Raw genomic sequence first — 22,693 nt, forward strand, 5'->3', positions numbered from 1 at the left:
AACCCATTAACATCATTAACATGCAAAAGAGGATGCCTGAGTGTTATGAGCAATTTCCCTGAATAAACTAGTATATTTTAATTTAATCTGCTTTCTCCACAGTTCTGCAGACATATTAATCTCTTAAGTTGATTCCTTGAATAAAATCAGTTAAGACGCCTGTAATACTGTATCTCTGCTTTCCAAAGTTCCACAGAAGCTAGTGAAAAAAGCTAGTGAAAAAAAGTCCTACAGATCCCTGAAGTCATCACTTTGGTGGTGCTCTCAACTTTTACTGAGGATAAACAAGCAAGCACATCTGTAATGGAAGAATTATTTAAACTAACATTTTCTTTTTATTACACAGATCTTTCCAATACAGGAGATAAATGTATCTAAGTACTCTACAGCATTTGAATTTATTTTTACCACGCATTTACATTTAAAGAACTACTGCTACCTCACCCACTATTAGATCTCAGTATTAGATGAAAAGACAGCAGAAAGGAGTCTTGAGCTATTTTCAGTGCCCAAAGTTCATACTGTAAATTACATGCACAGGCTGTGGTACATGCTGAGGAAATAAAACTTGAGGCAGAAATCTAACTACTAAGGATAACGTAAACATACTTTAATTACAATAAGTTAGAAAGTATTTAAAACATACATTGTAGTATTTGTTTAATCCACTCACTTCTTTTGATATAATTTCAACATATGCAACATGATTCAACATAATTCAACATAATTCATGCTGAGATACTTATATCATTACTATCTATCTTTACTTAATGTTGTGGCTAAGCCCCAGCCAGCAACTCAGCACCACGCAGCCGCTTGCTCACTCCCCCTACCCCGATGGGATGGGGGAGAGATTCGGAGGAGTGAGAAACACTCCTGGGTTGAGATAAGAACAGTTTAATAATTGAAATAAAATAAAATAGTAATGATAACAACAACAATATAATAATGATAATAATAACAATAATAATATACAAAGCAAGTGATGCACAATGTAATTGCTCACCACCTGCCGACCGATACCCAGACAGTTCCTGAGCAGTGATCGCTGCTCCCCGGCCAACCCCCCCAGTTTCTATACTGAGCATGATGTCATGTGGTATGGAATAGCCCTTTGGTCAGTTTGGGTCAGCTGTCCTGGCTGCGCTCCCTCCCAGTTTCTTGTGCACCTGGCAGAGCATGGGAAGCTGAAAAGTCCTTGACTGGCATAAGCAGTACTTAGCAACAACTAAACCATCAGTGTGTTATCAACATTCTTCTCATCCTAAATCCAAAACACAGCACTATGTCAGCTACTAGGAAGAAAATTAACACTATCCCAGTTGAAACCAGGACACTAAACTTTCAACACAATTTTTTATATCAGTCTTTTAAAGCAACTAAATCCAAAGCAGCTACATATAGATTTATAGAGTACATTATCTCTTCAAAGCAGAGATATTGCAAAATGTAATTTTTTTTTTTTTTCACTTTCATTGCATCAGTTAGGAAAACTCCTTTCACCGAATTCCACCATTTTGCTGATATCTGTGACACCCCCCCCCATCCCAAAGTCACATCAGGGACAGACCTGTGTGCCGCCTTTAGTTTCAGACAAATGTAAGAGAAACAGCAACACCAACATTCTGAAACTCTTATTTCTAACTGCACAACTACAGTTGTGTAAATTCTGGCCTATTTAAGGCCCAAGTTCCTAAGTAAAACCATGTGTTTGAAATGATCACTAGAAAGTAACTTGAAATTTAAATTGTCAAGAGTTGATAAAAACTCTTTATACTAATTCCAGTCAAAAAATATTTAAATACTTTTCAATATTTTTCCACTTACTAAACAAGAACTTACCTCCAACATATTTCAGGCACTGAAGTGTTAGCAGCAGGTTAATGTTAAAGAGGAAAAAAACTACACAATACTCATGTTTTCAGAAAAATTTAGTTTTATATAATTATATATATAGATCTAACCTACAAAAGCTTTGAGCAAGCATTTGTAAAAATCTTGGTCATTTACCTTGAGCAACAAGATCTTTTCTTAGCAACGGGTAAAGTACAGGCTCCACTCCATCCATTTCCTGTATAATAAGTGTTTTCCCAAATCTCACTGCCAGCTCAAGAGTGGTTAGGAAGTTGGTGTCCTGGGCAAATAAAAATAAATTGTTTTGATTCATGTTTTTTTTTTAAATATTAATACTTTGGAATGAACAGGAAGGCATTATACCAGGAGTCTAAATCTAAAAATCAGTAGTATAGCTCAAAAACTCTATTGTAAGCATCATATGATATTTCAGAGTTTAGCCACAAGTGTTTAATTTAAATAAGTTTGATCTATTCAGCTACTGACATACAGGCAACCTATTTAACATGCCTAGCTCTGCAAGTGCTGCACCAGAAGAGAGCAGGTCTACCATAGGTCTTATGTCACATGTGTCAGGCGCACCTGGAAGTCCTGGCTAGTTAACGCTATGTCTCAAAACTGAATCAAGACCTAAGGACAGGACTCACATTGATATTAAGATATCTAAATGCAATCTTTTGTGTATAGGTGTCTAAACACGCATGTGGTGTTTTAGAGTCCAATATAACCAATGGAGATCCTAGACAATGCAGACAACAGAGCCTAAAAGGTAATCAAGCCAATCAGCTAGCAGGGGAGGCATTCAATTACCAAAAGACAAGTACCATCAGAGAGTATCTAAAAGGCCTGCACAGAGCTGGCAGGGATCTGTGGAAGACCGACATTCTGTTGAAGCAGTATCTTGAGGCCAGGTGGGATTCAATAAGGGACTTTTGAACGCCACTAGGTGCCTGCCTATGTGTGCAACTGAGCCAAGCCTCACCACATGTGCACACAGTGACATGTAGAGAATTCATCTTAGGTACCTCAATCTCAAACTGAAATCCAACCTACTATTTCCAATGTAGATAATACAAAACAAAGATCACAGGGAAGAAGTGTATACGTAGTCTTGAAATCCAGTGAACTGCAACCAAGAATATAAAAGACCTCTCTGTTCACAAATTTTTTACTATGTCACTCCCAGCAGGAAATACTGATATTCTTGAAGAGGGCATCACAAAGAGGCAGACTTATAGAAGTAATACTAGATGTTGACCCTCCAATTTTAAATACTCTGATCTCCTCCTTGAGTAAAATTGTATGCTTCATGGAATATAAACCTATTTTTGGTGATTGCTATCACATCCCTTTAAAAACTGTTCTCTGAAGTCTGGAATAGAGCGAGCTCAAGCAGAACAGAATTGTAAGACCAAGAGTAAATACTGCACCTGTTGGTTAATAACTTCCAAATGTGATTCCTTCAAATGTGTCTTCAACCATTCAGTAGCGCGGAAAGAAGGGTCTATCAAAAATGGGCAAACTTTACTCTAGGGGGAGAAAAAAATATATATATATTTACTGAAATCTATTTTGTTTAAGAATAAAACTGAATGGAGTCCTTTTTTATTTCCCCAAACTAATGGTATAGTAATTTTAAAATCTTTTTCATTAAAAGTTTAAGGAAACAATAACAGCCTAATAACAAAATGACAATAAACAACAGTAGAACGAATTCTCTGTCTTCTATTTTATTTCTTTCTTTAAAAAAAAAAGAGCACCCAAAATCCAAATTCTCAGGTGTTTGTCCTGCTACAGTTAGGCAGTTCTTCATCTTCTCTTAAAATCAGGAGTTTCTATTCAATGAGTATAATCTATAGCTTTTGTTATTCACAATTGCTTTGAAACTCAGAAGAAGACATATTATTTTCCTTTTTTTGCTGCAGCAGGGAAAGGTTTAGTACTGGTTTTGGACCTCAATGCATTTTAGAAAGAAGAATGAATATAAGTATTTTGCAGGCACAAAGATACAAATAGCATTTTACTTATGATCACAAAAAAATCCAGATCTCAAACTTCCAAACACTACAACATAGAATATTTTGGTGATATTGCCTAGTAACATGTATACTGACAATACAGCAAGTTTTCATTATAATAAACCTTTATTAATGTGTGGTTCCCATACCAGTACTGTGCAAAACTTTACTATTTTATTATATTATATAAAGATATAGAATAATAGAATTATAGAATCTTTTAGGTTGGAAAAGACCTTCAAGGTCATCCAGTCCAACCATTAACGTAACACTACCAAGTCCACCACTAAACCAATTAAGAGTAGAGTAGCAGTTTCACGTTTCCTGGCTTGGTGATTGGATTTTTTTAATGAAAGAAAAAACTAGGAATCATTAAGGTTGGAAAGAACCTCTAAGATCATCAGTCCAACCCTCAACCCAACACCACCATGCCCACTAAACCATGTCCCAAAGTGCCACGTCTACCCATTTTTTGAACACCTCCAGGGATGGGGACTCCACCACCTCTCTGGGCAGCCTCTTCCAATGCATGACTACCCTTTCCGTAAAGAAATTTTTCCTAATTTCCAATCTAAACCTCCCCTGATGCAGCTTGAGCCTATTTCCTCTTGTCCTATCACTAACTACTTGGGAGAAGAGACCAACACCCACCTCACTACAACCTCCTTTCAGGTAGTTGTAGAGAGCGATAAGGTCTCCCCTCAGCCTCCTTTTCTCCAGGTTAAACAACCCCAGTTCCCTCAGACGCTCCTCATAAGGCCTGTGCTCCAGACCCTTCACCAGCTTCGTTGCCCTTCTCTGGACACGCTCCAGCACCTCAATGTCTTTCTTGTAGTGAGGGGCCCAAAACTGGACACAGTATTCCAGGTGCGGCCTCACCAGTGCCAAGTACAGGGGCACAATCACCTCCCTGCTCCTGCTGGCCACACTATTCCTGATACAAGCCAGGATGCTGTTGGCCTTCTTGGCCACCTGGGCACACTGCTGGCTCATGTTCAGACGGCTGTCTACCAGCACCCACAGGTCCTTTTCAGCCAGGCAGCTTTCCAGCCACTCTTCCCCAAACCTGTAGTGTTGCATGGGGTTGTTGTGACCCAAGCACAGGACCCAGCACTTGGCCTTGTTAAACCTCATACAGTTGGCCTCGGCCCATCGATCCAGCCTGTCCAGGTCCCTCTGCAGGGCCATCCTACCCTCCAGCAGATCGACACTCCCACCCAGTTTGGTGTCATCTGCAACTTTCTGAGGGTGCACTCAATCCCCTCATCCAGATAGTTGATAAAGATATTGAACAAGACTGGCCCCAAAACAGAGCCCTGCAGAACACCGCTTGTGGCCAGCCACCAACTGGACTTAACCCCATTCACAACAACTCTTTGGGCTCGGCCACCCAACCAGTTTTTCACCTAGCAAAGAGCATGCCTGTCTAAGCCATGAGCTGCCAGCTTCCCAAGGAGAATGCTATGGGAGACAGTGTCAAAGGCTTTGCTGAAGTCCAGGCAGATGACATCCACAGCCTTTCCTTCATCCACCAGGAGGGTCACCAGGTCATAAAAGGAGATCAGGTTGGTCAAGCAGGACCTGCCTTTCATGAACCCATGCTGGCTGGGCCTGATTACGTGCTTGATCTGCACTTGCCTGTTGAGTTCACTCAATATGAACCTCTCCATAATCATTCCTGGCACTGAGGTCAGACTGACAGGCCTGTAGTTCCCCAGATCCTCCTTCCAGCCCCTCTTGTAGATGGGCATCACATTGGCAAGCCTCCAGTCATCAGGGACCTCCCCTGTTAACCAGGACTGATGATCAATGATGGAAAGTGGCTTGGCAAAGCTCCTCTGCCATCTCCCTCAGTACTCTCGGGTGGATCCCATCTGCCCCCATAGACTTGTGAGCATCCAGGTGGCATAGCAGGTCATTAACTGCTTCCTCCTGGACTATGAGGGCTCCATTCTGCTCCCCGTCCCTGTCTTCCAGCTCAGGGGGCCGAGTACCCTGGGGATAACTGCTCTGGCTATTAAAGACAGAGGCAAAGAAGGCATTAAGTGCCTCAGCCTTTTTCCTTGTCCTCGGTGACAATGTTCCCCTCTGCATCCAGCAAAGGATGGAGATTCTCCTTGGCTCTCTTTTTTGTTGTTAATGTACTTGTAAAAACATTTTTTATTATCTTGTACAACAGTGGCCAGACTGAGTTCTAGCTGGGCTTTTGCCTTTCTAATTTCCTCTCTGCATGACCTAACAAGATCCCTGAACTATTCCTGAGTTGCCTGCCCCTTCTTCCAAAGGTGGTAGACTCTGCTTTTTTCCCTGAGTCCCAGCAAAAGCTCCCTATTCAGCCAGGCCAGTCATCTTCCCCGCCGGTTCGTCTTACAGCACATGGGGACAGCCCACTCCTGCGCCCTTAAGACTTCCTTCTTGAAGAAGGCCCAGCCTTCTTGGACCCCTTTGCCCTTCAGGAGTGCCTCCCAAGGGACTTTCCCAACCAGCGTCCTGAACAGGCCAAAGTCTGCCCTCCAGAAGTCCAAGGTAACAGTTTTGCTGCCCCTCCTCCTTACATCACCAAGAATTGAAAACTCTAACATACCATGGTCGCTAAGCCCAAGATGGCCTCCAACCATGACATCTCCCACGAGTCCTTCTCTGTTTGTAAACAGCAGGTTAAGCGAGGCACCTCCCTTGGTAGGCTCACATACCAGCTGCATCAGAAAGTTATCTTCCACACACTCTCGGAACCTCCGAGACTCTTGCCCCTCTGCTGTGTTGTATTTCCAGCAGATGTCCAGCAAGTTGAAGTCCCCACAAGAAAAAGGGCTAACGACTGTGAGACTTCTGCCAGCCACTTACAGAACGCTTCATCTATCTCTACATTCTGATTGGGTGGTCTATAGCAGACTCCTAGCAGGACGTCTACCTTGTTGGCCTTCCCCCACATCCTTACCCATAAGCACTCTACCTTATCATCATGATCATTGAGCTCTATATAGTCAAAACACTCCCTAACATGCAGAGCCACCCAACCACCTCTCCTTCCTTGTCTATCCCTTCTGAAGAGCTTATAGCCATCCAATGCAGCACTCCAGTCATGAGAGTCATCCCACCATGTTTCTGTGATTGCGACTATGTCATAGCTATCCTGCTGCACAATGGCTTCCAGCTCCTCCTGTTTGTTGCCCGTGCTGCTTGCATTGGTGTAGATGCACTTGAGGCGGGCTATCGTATCACCCCCTACGTTGCCATGCCACCCTTGGGCTTCTCTCTAGCGAGCCTGGTTATATCCTCTTCCCCCTTCAAATCTAGTTTAAAGCCCTCTCAATGAGTCCCATCAACTCATGGGCAAGAATCCTTTTCCCCTTTGGAGACAGCTGATCTCCATCTGCTGCCAGCAGGCCCGGTGCTGTGTAAACCTCCCCATGATCAAAAAAAACAAAATTCCACTGATGGCACCAGCCTCTGAGCCACTTGTTAATCAGGTGAGTTTCCCTGTTCCTTTCAGCATTCTTCCCTGACACTGACGAGATAGAGGAAAACACTACCTGTGCTCCCAATCCTGCAACCAATCGCCCCAGTGCCCTGAAGTCCCTTTTGATTGCTTTAGGACTTCTCTCCACAACCTCATCACTGCCAACCTGCATAACCAGCAGTGGGTAATAATCTGAGGGCCGTACCAGACCAAGGGGTTTCCTAGTAATGTCCCTAACCTGGGCCCCAGGGAGGCAGCAGACTTCCCTGTGGAATGGGTCTGGATGGCAGATTGGGCCCTCAGTTCCCCGCAGGAGGGAATCGCCTACAACAATTACCCTCCTTTTTTTTTTTTAACAGGGGCAGTTGTAATGCATAGGGCTGATTGACTTGCCCTCAGCAGCCCCATGGTTGGACCTTCACCTACCTCCCCACTTGCCTGGCCCTCAACTTCCAGAGCCCCATATCTGTTGTGTAAGGGCAGCTGGGAAGGTGAGGGAGGCCAGGAGGGGATTCACCTGCCTCCCCGGGCAGGGACCTGTTTCCATTCCCCCCTGTCTCTTGGATCCCCTCCTTCTGCTTGCCGGCAAGAGGGCAGGGGATCCTCCGCTCCTTGCGGGGCCTCCGCCTGTTGCCCTGGCCCCAGGGACGGTAGGGTGCGGCTCCACCAATCTATCTCCCTCTCGTACTCCCTGATACTCCTCAGCCTTTCCACTTCCCCTTTCAGCTCTGCCACCAGGCTGAGCAGATCATCTACCTGGTCACACATATGTTATGCTATACACATTGCTTTCTAAATGTTGAGACTTTAACCACTGATCTACTAAGTAGGTGCTCAGAACTTACACAATGTTCACAACACAGAGTGACCACAGAGATGGTAGCAAGTGGGGCAAGTGAAGAGAGACCTATTCACAGTTGACACGCATTTAAGATTTCACAGAATCACAGAATGGTTGAGATTGGAGGGACCTCTTGGAGGTCATCTTGTCCAAACCCCTGCTTGAGCAGGGCCATCTATAGCCAATGGTCCAGGACCATGTCCAGATCGCTCTTCAGTATCTCCAAGGATGGAGACTCTACAAAGTCTCTGGGGAACCTGTGCCAGGGCTCAGTCACCCTCACAGTAAAAAATTGTTTCCTGATGTTCAGACAGAGCCTCCTGTGTTTCCGTTTGTGCCCACTGCCTCTTGTCCTGTCACTGGGCACCACTGAGAAGAGCCTGGCTCCCTTCAGGTATTTATAGACATTGATGAGATCCCTCCTGAACCTTCTCTTCTCCAGGCTGAACAGTCCCAGCTCTCCCAGCCTTTTCTCATAGGAGAGATGCTCCACTGCCTTAATCATCTTTGTGGCCTTCCACTGGACTCTCTCCAGTACATCCATGTCTCTCTTGTACTGAGGAGCATACAGCTGGACACAGGACTCCAGATGTGGCCTCACCAGTGCTGAGTAGAGGGGAAGGATCACCTCCTTTGACCTGCTGCCAATACTTTGCCTAAAGCAGCCCAGGATACCATTTGCCTTCATTTCAGCAAGGGCACATTGTTGGTCCATGTTCAACCTGGTGTCCAACAAGACCCCCAGGTCCTTTTCTGCAAAGCTGCTTTGCAGCTGGGTGGCCCCCAGCATAAGTTGGTGCCTGGGGTTGTTCTTCCCCAGATGCGGGACTTTGCAATTCCCCTTGTTGAACTTCATAACATTCCTGTCAGCCCATTTCTCCAGCCTGTTGAGGACCCTCTGGGCAGCAGCTTGACCCTCTGGTGTATCAGCCACTCCTCCCATTTTTGTGTCATCAGCAAACTTGCTGAGGGTTTATAAACATGTATTTTCGGCAGTTCTCTGGTTCAGTCTGATAGAAGAAAACTTTAAGGGTTTTTTGGTTTTAGATTCTGAGTCCTACTATTCCAAACTGGGTAACTACACAGATCTGAAACTGAAAGACAGGGAAACACAAACAATATCCAAGCATCAAAAGATGATGAGCACAAAAGCTTGAGAACTGTACTGTAGATGACATTGGTAAAATACCGTGTCCAAATACAGTTTTAAAAGGATGCTGAAAAAAACTGTACACAAAGAAAATTGTCTGAGCTGAGGGAAGGCTTGAAAAAGCTCGTCACGCACAGTGAGATTTTTAAGACCTCAATCTATTCAACTGAGAAAAAAGATGAAAATAAGACTTGATTACAGCATATAAGTAGCTTTAAGGGTACAAAATGGTATTTATTGAAGAGCTTTTTCATCAAACTAAGAAAGGAATAACTAGATCTAATATCAAGATGATAAAGGAAGATAAATTTAAATTGGAGAGATAAATTTAAATTGGAGAAAAGGCTGTAACTGATTTGAGAAAATCATCAATCATCCAAGAAAACTACCTGTGGCAAATGCAGATTCTCCTCATGGCATTAAATCTTTACTTGCTAGTAGATCTAATAAATTACTACACTGTAACTACAATATTATGTAGTAATATTATGTAGTACAATATTATGTGATTGTCCCCCTGTACTAGGCACTGGTGAGGCCACACCTTGAATACTGTGAATATATATACACAGTGTATTATATATACAAGAAAGACATTGAGTTGCTAGAGCATGTCCAGAGAAGGGCAACAAAGCTGGTGAAGGGTCTGGAGCACAAGTCTTATGAGGAGCGGCTGAGGGAACTGGGGTTGTTTAGCCTGGAGAAGAGGAGGCTGACGGGAGACCTTATCGCTCTCTACAACTACCTGAAAGGAGGCTGTAGTGAGGTGGGTGTTGGTCTCTTCTCCCAAGCAATAAGTGATAGGACGAGAGGAAATGGCCTCAAGTTGCATCAGGGAAGGTTTAGATTGGATATTAGGAAGAATTTCTTCACGGAAAGAGTTGTCAAGCATTGGAAGAGGCTGCCCAGAGAGGTGGTGCAGTCAACATCCCTGGACGTGTTCAAAAAATGGGTAGACATGGCACTTTGGGACATGGTTTAGTAGGCATGGTGGGTTGACATGTTGGGTTGACAGTTGGACTGATGATCTTAGAGGTCCTTTTCAACCTTAATGATTCTATTCTAGTTTTACTTTCATTGAAAAATAATCCAGCCACCAAGCCAGGAAACATGAAATTAATTATTTCTCTACCCTTAATTGGTTTAGTGGTGGACTTGGTAGTGTTAGGTTAATGGTTGGACTGGATGATCTTAAAGGTCTTCTCGAACCTAAACAATTCTGATTCTATGATTCTTTATTTATTATATATTATATATCTATATATAACCAGATGATAAAACAGAATCGTGATTATAAGCATAGTGTTATTGTTAACTACTGGACTTAAGTGAATGGTATTTTGTACCCCATATCACAGAACTAATGAGATGAAATCTGAGGGTTTATGTCGTGGTTTAGCCCCAGCCACCAACTAAGCACCACGCAGCCGCTCGCTCACTCCCCCTACCCTGATAGGATGGGGGAGAGAACTGGAGGAGTAGGAGTGAGAAACACTCCTGGGTTGAGATAAGAACAGTTTAATAATTGAAATAAAGTAAAATAGTAATGCTAATAGTAACAGTATAATAATGATAATAATAATAATAATAATATACAAAGCAAGTGATGCACAATGCAACTGCTCACCACCCACCAACCGATACCCAGACAGTTCCCGAGCAGCGATCGCTGCTCCCCGGCCAACCCCCCCCAGTTTATATACTGAGCATGACATCACATGGTATGGAATAGCCCTTTGGTCAGTTTGGATCAACTATTCTGGCTGTGCCCCCTCCCAGTTTCTTGTGTGCCTGGCAGAGCATGGGAAGCTGAAAAGTCCTTGACTAGCATAAGCAGTACTTAGCAACAACTAAAAACATCAGCGTGTTATCAACATTCTTCTCCTACTAAATCCAAAACACAGCACTATGCCTGCTGCTAGGAAGAAAATTAACTCTATCCCAGCCAAAACCATGACAGTTTAATATCTAGATGTTTTGAAAGTTATCTGCATATAGCCTTTTCCTTTTTCTGAGGAAAAAAGTATTAGAAATGGTATGTCAAACTGAATATACATAGGACATAATCTTCCACTGATTGTATCATTGTTAATGATAATTCACACTTGAAGCCTGAATAGACTGATACCAGGTTTTGTCTGTTCAACATCTGGAAGAAAATTGTGAAAGCAAAAAAGAAAAACATTTATTTTCTTTAACTGTACCTTTTACTACAGAATACCCAGAGTTACATAAGTATTTGTTTCTCTCTGTGTGTTCTGTGGTGCTCATAAAATAACACAAATGAAATAGTTCAAAATTCCAGAAAGATGCCATGTTACTGAAATTTGTAGAAACTGAAATACTTCCAAGACAAGACAAAAAACCAAATTTACCTGCAAGATGACAAGAGCATTTTCTATTGAAAGGTCATCTGAAGGTAAACCTTCACTTTTCCAAACTAACTCCTCACTTTCTGTACACAGGAACCGCCGTAAATCAAACTCTGATAAACAAAAGAGTGTACATTTGTGCTAGTATTTATAGTCTGCAGAATTTTTAAGCATTTACCACTCTGTATACAGTGGAGACTCTAACACAGTGCAAGTCTGTAGATTTTCCTTAAATTTATTATTTTATTGCTTGAACTTATTACTATTAACTACCTGATGTTACAAAAAATATTTAATGGTGTTATTAACACACACAGATAAAAATGATTACTGAAAAATCAGAAACATTCAGAACGCATTGGCAAATTTACAACAGCTAATGTGAATACATTCATTCATGTAAACTTTTCATTTTAAGCAAGGACTATGGAGCTAAGTCTTAAGAATGTATAAGTATTTATAATCTTAATAATTAACGTAATAATCCTAAGAAATAGTCTGTCGGTATATACAAGTATTTATTGAGTAAGAAAACGTTGTCACTTTTCATTTGGGAACACCAAGACAACTGAGACTGTTCATTAGAACTCACTGGCATTTCTCACTTCCTCAATCAAGCTCAATTACTTACACAGACAGACAGACAGGCAGACACACACACACAATTACTTTCAAGGCCTGCTGATTTGGTCCATTCATCCAAGCTGGTTTTCCTCTGATCCTCAGGAGCAGCAGAAAGATAGGTAATAAAGGCAGCTGCTAACTGAGCTCTTTTAGGCAACGTAGCCAGTTCATCTGTTATCTCTGACACCTTAAAAAAAAAGTACAGAATGTATAGGCATATTGCAAAGAAAAATGTTAATATTTCTCATCAGTTACTAAAAAGTCCAAATTAAATTTGTCTGCCACTGAGAATACAGTTGAGACAGTCTCTCTTCTTTCATTTCAGGTATCTATACCTAGCTAACTCACAGCAACGCACACATGAAAGTATGGGAAGAGCTCTTTTTAGCTCTGGGCTAGAGCACGGACAGATGTTTCTGAGAATTTAACTACTAAAAATCTACAAATTTGATGAACAGTTCACCTTGTCATTTATAAGCAACGGGGTAAATAGTGTTATAGTAAGAAATATAAGACATATGTGACCCTAGTCACAGTCATAGTCACCTAGTGAGTAACACTTACAATATGTATGCAGATACTAAATAATATATTTTTGTATTATACATAAGAATGCGATTCACTGCAGACTTACATAACAAAATACATTTATCATATATCTTCAAATAATTTATCTGCACTACATCACCTCTGCTTTGAAATGTTGCAGTATTTTGGAGAAAAATACAGTGTATCAAAATAATATATGACAGCCATAATTGGTTTGAAAGTACTGTCACTTTTTTACTTTAGTCAAACAGACATTAAAAAAAAAGCTAATACACAAACAAAAAAAGCAACTTTTTATTACCTCCTCCTTGCTTTAAAGGGAGAGGAATACTGCTTTTTCACCACCCTCAATATGGGATGAGCTCCTGACTAATGTATCTGCCACTTTGGTCTACAGTACACCATCAACAGATAGTCTGAACTTTCTAAAGACATGGGTAATGTACCAGAGTAAAAAACTGTGAGGAATCACTTTCAGAAGCATTTAAACTCTGGGGTTCAAATATACCCAATCCTTACTATAGCAGATGGAATAGCTGTTTCCATTATGCTCGTCAACCTACAAGAAGGATTCATCTAACCTTAACTGTGGTTCTTCAAAATGCAGGCATTTAGTCTAACTATTTTTTGAGGCTTTTTTCAGTGTCAATGGAGAGGCAGGGCCACGTCTCTGAGCAGGGAGATTTTTTCCATTGTAAGATACCAAGAAAGCTTGGTATCACTTTCTCGAAGCGACAGCTATTTTGAGCTTGTACATATCTTGAAATTTTCCTTTCTGTTTCAGACTGAAGAAGGGCCTGTGTGTCCAAAGGCTTGCCAGTTTCTCCCAAACATATCATCTGAGCAAATAAAATATGCTCACTTTCCCTACTTTAAAAGCAGAAAAGTTTCAAACGCATAAATGAAGACTTCAAGAGCAACCCAACATTTTGGGTAGGTCTACATTTGCATTTCCAACACTGATGCCATAAAGGAGATATGTTTTAAGACTGTGATTGTTTAATGCTTTCCCAAAATCTGTCCCATTTGAGTGTACCTCAACTTGGAGGGTCCAACTGCTGACATGTTCAGCCATCATAATCATTACACTATTATTATGATTGAAAAATGCCAAAAAACATTGTATGTTCTATACTAAATACTGGGGTTTTTTTACACATTCTGTAGCTATGTGATACAGGTAAGGTAACTTGTAGAGTGAAGTAAAAGGAAGTTTCAGAAGGAAGAAAATCTTTTCTTTCTAATGAGAAATCAAATAAATGTATACTTAGGAGACATGCAGAATGGCAATAACTCACATTCTCCAAACAGTGCAAAAATTCTATTTTCAAATTATCAGCTATATTTATGAAAATTTTCACTAACCTGGGTGCTCCATCTTTTGTGTTCCCTATCGAGTTGATTTATCAGTACCTCTGCAGCTTTCAATGTTTTCTGAGCTTTACTTAGTTCTGCTTCAAGTTTTGCTGCTTCTGTTGTTCTACTCTGGAACCTGTAAAACAACTACTGTTTGTAATTGCTATCATGAACTACTAAACTTACGGACAGTTATTTTCAAGGCAGCTTAACTGACTGAATTTGTCATGAATTACTCCCTTATTGTTCATGAAGAACACAACTACAATTCTCTGTTATACCTTCTGCTTCTAACTGGCAGATGAGCTTGTTAGACTTTTAACTAACAAAATCTAGATAGATGCACAGGTGAGATTTAAAAATACATTTGCAATATAGACTATACTGTCTGAAAGTCATTCCTTCTTCTACTTAAACAGCCTGACTCGATTTTAGTGATTGTGTTAAGTTTTTTTCTGCACCTAGTCAGGACAATAGAAAGCCCAACACCATACTGTATGTTTGTAACTTTTTGGTAAATTTAATCTATGAAACCTTTAAAGGAGAATATTGCTAATTCATACTGATGACCCCCGTTCAATGCACAGTACTTTATTTTGTAAACTAGTATGAAATAAGAACATGCCCGAAACAATAGGCAAGGTTTAGGTATTATTTTCTCATGTTTAATATCTAATGAGCTTAATTAATATTTCATTAAAATAACCAGTGCATTTAATCCAGCTTTTAAAATTAATATATTTAACTGTACTATATAGTATATAGTTAATCTAAGGCATCACTATATAGTTGAATGACAAGAAGAATTCTCTTTTTTTTTTTGCAGACTAGAAAACGTGAATTTTAGTAATATGCACATATGTCAGGTTGTAAAGTATCTCCTATACTAACTACATGATAGAAAGATCAAACTAAAAGACTTGGATTAAACTGAATTTGGAGAAAGTATAAAAGTTCACCACAGCAATTTTTATGCCACAGTGATGAGATGCTAAGAAAAAAGGAGACAGCTAACTAGCTAACTGTCAGAAAAGTAGACCATCCTAAAAGAAATAGAACTGCCTTTATTCAAGCTGTGATCAGTAGAAGTCTTGTATAGGAATGTTTCCAAAGTCCTAAGGAGACATTAAAGTCCTCTTAGATTGAAAAGGTGAGAAACATACTGCTTATCTTTGACACCTACAATGTCTACACTGAAGGCTTCCAACGCAGTAGTGAGAAGCAGGTACTTTTAAGGAGCATTTCATCTGATGAGATGAACTGTAATCTAACAGTATTTATTTATCTCCACTGAGTGTATAGATAGCCTAATTATCACTATTTCTGATGTAAATATCTTGCAGAGCAGGGAGTTACATTTGGTTAGATGAATTTCATTATTCATACTGTAAGATGATCAATGTTTTTATATATATCTTGAAATAAACAAACCCAACTTACTTATCTTTCAATTCTGATACTTTTTGACCAACAGTGTTCAATAGATCTTCTAACTTCTGTTTTCTGTCTTCAGTTTTCTTGAGATTACTACAAAAATTTAACATTTATTTTAAGACTATGGATCCAAAGGAAAAAAAAAAAAAAGAGTAAATGTAACAGGAAAGTCATTTATACAGTTAGTTCAGAGACAGTTCTTTCTTGGGATTTATAGCAACAAATATCTGTTTTCACGTTTAAAGTTTTGACTGCTTCTCATCACATAGCTTTAAAAATGGAAACCAAACACCCTATTCAAATGTACTCTTAAAGAGCAGAACAAATTCTTCCTGGCAAAACAACCAGTACAGATTCCTCAGGTTATGAATGGTCATCAGACTATGTCATATCTTTTTGATCCTAAGGAGAAAATGATTATGCTTGGTACATGACTGAAAAAAGAGGAACTACATATCTCATAAAATAGCATGGGTTTCACTGACAGAATACATTTTAAGCCTATCTGTGATGTTCATTTCTCCCTGACACATTTCAGCTGAGACAGGTAACTTGTGATTGGCCAAAAAATATCCAAGGCATAGCTTCCAGGAAAAACAAAATATTGCACACTTACTTTTTCTGTGTCAGCATGAATGTTTTATTACCTATGGATGAGGTAAGGTTTCTTAAATCTTTTGTTTTTAATAAACTTAGTTTCCTCCTTGGCAGCTTCAGTTTCACCCACCACCATTGGAATTAAGAACATTTATTTTGTAACAGTGTCTAACTTACGCTTCCAAACCAGACTTTTCTCTTTCCAAAGGCTGAATTCGTTCTAGGACGTGGGAATACTGGACATTGGCATTCACCCAAGCTGCTAATGGAGCAGCTGCAGCACTGGCTCGTTTAGCATTCTGAAAAAATCAGTAACAGTTACAAGGAAGTCCTTGAAGTATAATGTAGATGAGGTAAATACAGGATAAATACTGCAACAGATTTATGAGTTATCAACTTAAATATGCCAATTAGCCAGCTCCTCTACTGAACTAATCTTTTAAATTGTTACTAAGAAATTATATCGTAGGCCATCAATCTGTGTAAAAAAAAAAATAATGGGTATCTTTAAACCTATGAAGCTTCACTGAAGTTAAGAAGTTTTAAATTAATGCATAATTTATCAGTGTGTTCCTTCTCAGGGAACTACAACTTTCCTTTTAAAAATAAGGAACTAGTATTTAAGAATTCCTTTTCATAGCTACTGCCAAATCAATTCTCAAAGATCACCCATACATTTAATCATCATTAGTCCCTGTTTTTTAATTAAGTGTACTGTTAAGACTCTTACTGCTACCCAGAGGCCAGAAGGAGCCAGTTACAACTCCTTGATCTGAGTTCTAATTTATACCAGTGACAAAAATCTCTGAAGACTTGACTCCATAATGAGTTCTCATCCCACCGTTCCTCAGTCACCAACAAAATTCTCACTGTTAGAGGTGGTATGCAACAGAGTAATCTCAGATACACTTTTATCTCTTTATAAAGACAAATTCTGTAAGCACAATTCATTACTTTTTCTCCAACTTAAGTACATTATAAAATTATGCTGGCAAAACAGACAATCATGTCTTTTTTTGTCTTCTTTTTCTTTTTGTCTTTTTTAATTTTATGTAATGCAATCAGGAATTACCTTTGGATCAAAAGATGTTCTGTTTTTAGAAAGAAGTTCTTCAACACTTTCTCGTATTTCTTTTGGAATATTACGAGCATCAAAGGTTGCTATGTCCTCCCTCACCCCTCTTTTGGCCAAGAAACTGTAAAAAGAATTAAATAACTAAGGAAAGAAGACACAAATGTTAAAGGTTATTTCCCTATGAAATCAAAGAATTCTGCACACACGTTATTCCTGAATGTAATAGAAAGTATTTCATATTGTAAAATGCTGCCTAAGTTTAAAGCTTAAATAAAATCCTCACCTCTTCATGCTCACCCATGATGTATCAAAAATCCCCATCAGCCGTAAAACTCCTTCTAGTATGTCTCTGATTATGTCAGGGGGCATCCGTAGTGACCGGATTTCTGACAAAGATTCTGGCTTTATATTTCCAACTGCTAATTTAGCTTCATTAACCAGTGGCTTAAAACATAAAAACACATTAAAAAAGAGATGAGGGTACAAGAAACTGATCATTTGCCATTTCAGCTTTTATACAATTTCTTGTTCTTTTTACATATTTTATTACCTAACCAACTGCCATTGATGCATATTCATGTGCACAAGTTATTAAAAAATTGCTATGTGTTTACTAAGTGTTAATAAATATATTTCCATATAAATTAGCATATTATAGTCCTGACATCCCCTAACTTTTCATTCAGCACTTTAATTCATAAACAGTATATAGATGTTAGTATTGGTCATGTTTGTTTCCTCTTTCGTTGCTTGAAAGTACATTGTGATACAGGTATGTTTTAATAATGATGTTAATTACTATTTATAGGCATGCCTGAGGATATCTTTGTAAAGATAGGTAGAAGTACAGGTCACAAAAGCTTTCTTTTTTCAGTAGCTAAACAAATCCAGACAGCCTTTGCCCTTATCAACAAAGCAACAAAATGCTAAGAAAACAGAAGAAAGTTAAAGATTATCATTAAAGACTGTGCACACCTTGCACATCCTTCTGTTTATCAAAGACCACAGAATTACCCTAATCCTCCAGTTCTATGTCACTTTCAAGACAAGGATATGATTCCTTGGCACCTATGATATTTAAAAGGAAAAAAAATAAGTTGCTGTACTTTTCTCTTATTCTTTAGTATAATTTTAAAATGGATGGGATGAAAAAGAGAGACTAAAAGCAATGACTGAACACACATACTTCCCCCCAAAAAATAATGCTTAATGGCTACAAGGTCTCCTGAACAAGCAGTTTGCTGAAGTACCGTTGGCATATATAATTTTCAGAATTTAGTAATAACTGGAAATTATCTCTCATTAAACTATTTCCATTCAGCTGATAGTACCAAGCCCTACCATATTACCAGCTTGACTAAGGTGGAGCAATGTAAGACATTAGTAACTGAAAACTATTCCATAAGATCTGCAGAACCTAGCTGTAGATCATGGTAGCATAGAAATAGCAACTGGAGGTAAGATTTGGCCTGAAAATTCTTTCTGTAATTAAGATCTAATAGAACACAAATGCCAAAATGACAAGCTAAATCTAGAAAACAGAATACTATTTTCTAATGCATAAAAGTTTTAATACCAAAATAATTTAGAGCAAAATTTAAGAAATGCAGGGATAAATTTTGCAGAACCATTTTGCATGGCAGGACTTGAGTAACTCAAAAATCAGACTGCAAAATAGTACTTTTTCTTATCAGCTCTTACCTGAACCTCTTTTAGTTCATCTTCGATTTTTCTTTTTCTTTCTTCTATTTCTGCAGCCTCTTCTGCTATCCGGTGTTTTATTTTTTCCATTTCTGTTTTTTGCTCACTAGCACTCTGTAAAAAACAAAAAAAACCCAAAACCTTTAGTTTTCAAATTTAAACAGATTTTATTCCTTTAGGTCTCTTACTTCTTTTAGTCTTGATTATAATATAATTTGCACAATACCAATTACAATAAAAGACTATTTGATACTAGACAGACTAATTCAAAAAAATACATAAGCATTGGGCTTAAGCTTGTATTTATGTGACTAAATTGTATGAAATAAGCATCTTTTAATTTACTGTGTCTCTTTCCCTTTCTTTACCACAGACAAGATCTGTGCCTCTAATTTTGAGGCTCATTATGACCTTTTTTCTCCTTTCCTCCATTCCTTATAAAGACGTCAGTCCTCCTCTAAAAGAATGAGTGATGGCCTCTGTAACATTCTTACTACATTTGAAAGTAGTATCTTCCTGCCATTGTCTTTGTAGCTGCTCGCATTTCTATTTCTTTCATGACACCATTAAAACTCTCCTTTTCTATAATGTTCATAAAATCAGCAGTTGTGTTGGAACTACAGCCTATTAGCCTAAAAATACTAATACATTATTTACTTGTAAATTTGGACCCATCTGCCTGTAAGGATACCTGTCTTATGTCCCACACACATACTGTAAGCTGTTTGGGTTTATATCTTAATTTTTTTCCTGGATTTGTACTGTGCCTACCATACAGCAGACAGTAGCTATTAGCCATCTCCACAACTCCTAAGCACTTCAGTACAACAATAAATACCTAATACATAAAACTAAAATAAAAAAGACCTTACATATCCTGAAGTTAACAAAAAAAAAAAAAACCCAAAACAGGGACTACCAATACCAGTTACGAAACAAATAATTGAGGATAAATGCATAAAATAAAAGACTTAATATTCTAGGCTCAGTTCACCTAAAAGATACAAGACAACAACTACCAGCACTCACGTTTTTATATATTTTCCAGTATATAACACATTATTACAACCAGCAATTGTCGAGCTGAGTTGAACTTGTAGCAGAAGGTAACAGATGTATACAAGCAGAGAAAACCTTGAGATTAATAATAATATCTAATCTAATAATCTAATAATATCGATCTGTCTAATAATCTAATAATAACCCAAGCTATAGACCAGTATGTCATTGAAGATTGCATTCAAATCCATAAAACGTTAACTACCTAAAACTAGCTAAGACATTTCATACAAACGTACATGTACTGAATGATAGCTCTGAATAAGAAAACCTTAAAATTCAGTTGTAGGTCAAAAGCCTTGCTCTGAAAGAAGATTAAAAGAGTCCATATTAGAGCCCTTTTACATAAGTTAGAATATTTGAAGTGACATTAAAATGTTAGAGGGCACCTATACTTTATGCTAATCTAAATAATCAGAATTCTACTGTAATTTTTCTGATGTCAGTGGGCCCATCATGTTTCACTGCTTTTGTCCTATTCTTTGATTTTGTCCTACAACATAACATGTGCTGCCCACACAACCTGTAACTCTACTGGACAACACCAGATGCAGATTTAAAACAGAAATCAGGGAAATGGTGTAATAAATTCTTTGAGGCCAGCAGTGAACACACCAAGCCAATCATCACTATTCAAATTCATGTACAGTAGGCAGATATAGGCTAATAGTATTAAAAATTGCCAACAGAAGTAGACTTATAAAAATGGGAAGTAATGCACCTTTAAAGCCCTGTGAACCAAATGGTTTCAAATAGCAGGCACCTACTTTACTGCATACAGAGAATGTCTTTGTCATTGAGCTTCTTTATTTAAGTTTGCTTCAGACCAATGAGACTAAACCAGTGACAAAACAAACAGTGCAGTGACAGCAGATTCATTATGGCTTATCCTACATTTATGATTTCTGGAAATAATAGATCAATGTAGAGATCTATTTTCTGCACAGTTATTTTATTTAAGTGAGAAAATACTACTGAAGAAAATTACCTCCTCAAAAAGTAGAAGGTCTACCTCTGAGCTGAAGAATAAAAATTCAAGGAGTGATGAACACAGAGGCATTATTTAACCTTCTTTGAGGTTCAGTTCAAAGGACTGGACCTCATGAAATACATACTTTCTAATAGTCCACTAATTTAATCCCTGGTATTTGTTACTTAATAGTGCTACTTGTCAGCATTTTGTTGAAAGTTCCTATCTGTAATAAACATAAAATGGATCACTTTGGATTTATGAAGTTCTAGGAAAACTTTCAGCCTAAACTATAGCAGTAAATTCCACGCAGGTGCAAAACTTGCACCAATCTCTTCCTACTCCATCAGTTCAACTATGATTTAAACTATATAATCCTCTGTCCTTTTGCAAGTTTATTCAATCCTCAGGGCTCATGCATTCCCTTAGGCAAATTCTTGTAAAAGCATGAGGTTTTGTAACCCTTGAAAAGAATAAAAACCACAGGGAGTTATGGAGACCAAAAATAGAAAAACATCTCTTTTTTTTTTTCACTTTTGATGTGATTGTATACAACACCTGCATAGATATTGTAATTTCTTGAAGGGCAGCATCAGCCTCATCCTGCTTCGTTTTGAGTAAAATACTTTGTTCTCCAGCTTTTCTGTTCAGTTCATCTACCAGGGCTTTAGCTTCATTCAGCTTTGAAACACCTGCCTATAAAAGTTTATAAAAGTAGTTATTTAGCAATGAATTTTAAACAGTTTTAAATGAAGGTTGGTTGCAAATAGTAAGCACAAACTAAGAGTGACGTAGACTAATATTCTTAATTTTTTAATTTATGTTCCACATTTTCTTTATATTATTTACACTTTCTTAGATTTATTTAACCCAAAAATGAGATTTGACACTTCTAGATGTGTCGCTGTAAGGTCTATTACTACATCAAAAAGCTGAAAAAAAATTTCTCAAAATAACACGCTTTTAATGGAACAGCAACTAGTACATAATCTTTTTCTCATTAATTCAATAGCAGTTCAGTTAACCAATATTGACTCCATATAATTATATCTCCTCTAAAAGCAAATCTACAAAAATTAAACAAATTGAAACAAACTAAATTATCCCATTTCTACGTACTTGTATGTTCTCTAAAGAACATAAATGTATATAAAGCAAAGCCTCAATTATGCTTAAGATTAACTGTTTTCTTTATTCACACTTTCTAAATTATTTACTCCATGGTAATCAGATAATAGAGTTATTTCAAGATATATTTGAAACAAAAATATTACCTGGAAGATGTTTTCATTTAGGATACACATCTTTAATTCTCATGTAAATGATTACTTCTAATTAACCAGAACATTTAACAAGTAAATGAGCATATGCCAGCAGAGGGTACCCCACACAACCATGATAGCAGCTACAGCCCATTAATCATACACTCATAGAAGGCTTTGGGTTGGAAGGGACCTTTAGAGATCATCCAGCCCAACCCCCCTGCAGTGAGCAGGGACAGCTTTAACCACATCAGGTTGCTCAGAGCCCCGTCCAACCTCACCTTGAATGTTGCCAGGGATGGGGCCTCCACTGCCTCTCTGGGCAACCTGTTCCAGTGCTTCACCACCCTCACTGTAAAAAATTTCTTCCT

The 22,693-nt window shown here is 38.5% G+C and overlaps 1 protein-coding gene across 1 annotated transcript in view; it reads right to left on the bottom strand.

The window, feature by feature from the left end:
* Nucleotides 1-22,693, bottom strand: part of DYNC2H1 (dynein cytoplasmic 2 heavy chain 1) — a 197,891-nt gene that overhangs the window by 113,962 nt on the left and 61,236 nt on the right. Inside the window, exons 55-65 of the mRNA XM_075724522.1 lie at nucleotides 21,619-21,756; nucleotides 19,032-19,145; nucleotides 17,614-17,774; nucleotides 17,328-17,451; nucleotides 16,433-16,554; nucleotides 15,665-15,751; nucleotides 14,234-14,360; nucleotides 12,365-12,506; nucleotides 11,699-11,808; nucleotides 3,285-3,383; nucleotides 2,011-2,134 (exon numbers count right to left, since the gene is read on the bottom strand). Of these exons, the coding sequence (XP_075580637.1) occupies nucleotides 2,011-2,134; nucleotides 3,285-3,383; nucleotides 11,699-11,808; nucleotides 12,365-12,506; nucleotides 14,234-14,360; nucleotides 15,665-15,751; nucleotides 16,433-16,554; nucleotides 17,328-17,451; nucleotides 17,614-17,774; nucleotides 19,032-19,145; nucleotides 21,619-21,756 (1,348 nt within the window). The remainder of the gene's footprint in view (nucleotides 1-2,010; nucleotides 2,135-3,284; nucleotides 3,384-11,698; nucleotides 11,809-12,364; nucleotides 12,507-14,233; nucleotides 14,361-15,664; nucleotides 15,752-16,432; nucleotides 16,555-17,327; nucleotides 17,452-17,613; nucleotides 17,775-19,031; nucleotides 19,146-21,618; nucleotides 21,757-22,693) is intronic.

This window comes from Pelecanus crispus, chromosome 1 (assembly GCF_030463565.1).
Source record: "Pelecanus crispus isolate bPelCri1 chromosome 1, bPelCri1.pri, whole genome shotgun sequence".
Classification (NCBI taxonomy): domain Eukaryota; kingdom Metazoa; phylum Chordata; class Aves; order Pelecaniformes; family Pelecanidae; genus Pelecanus; species Pelecanus crispus.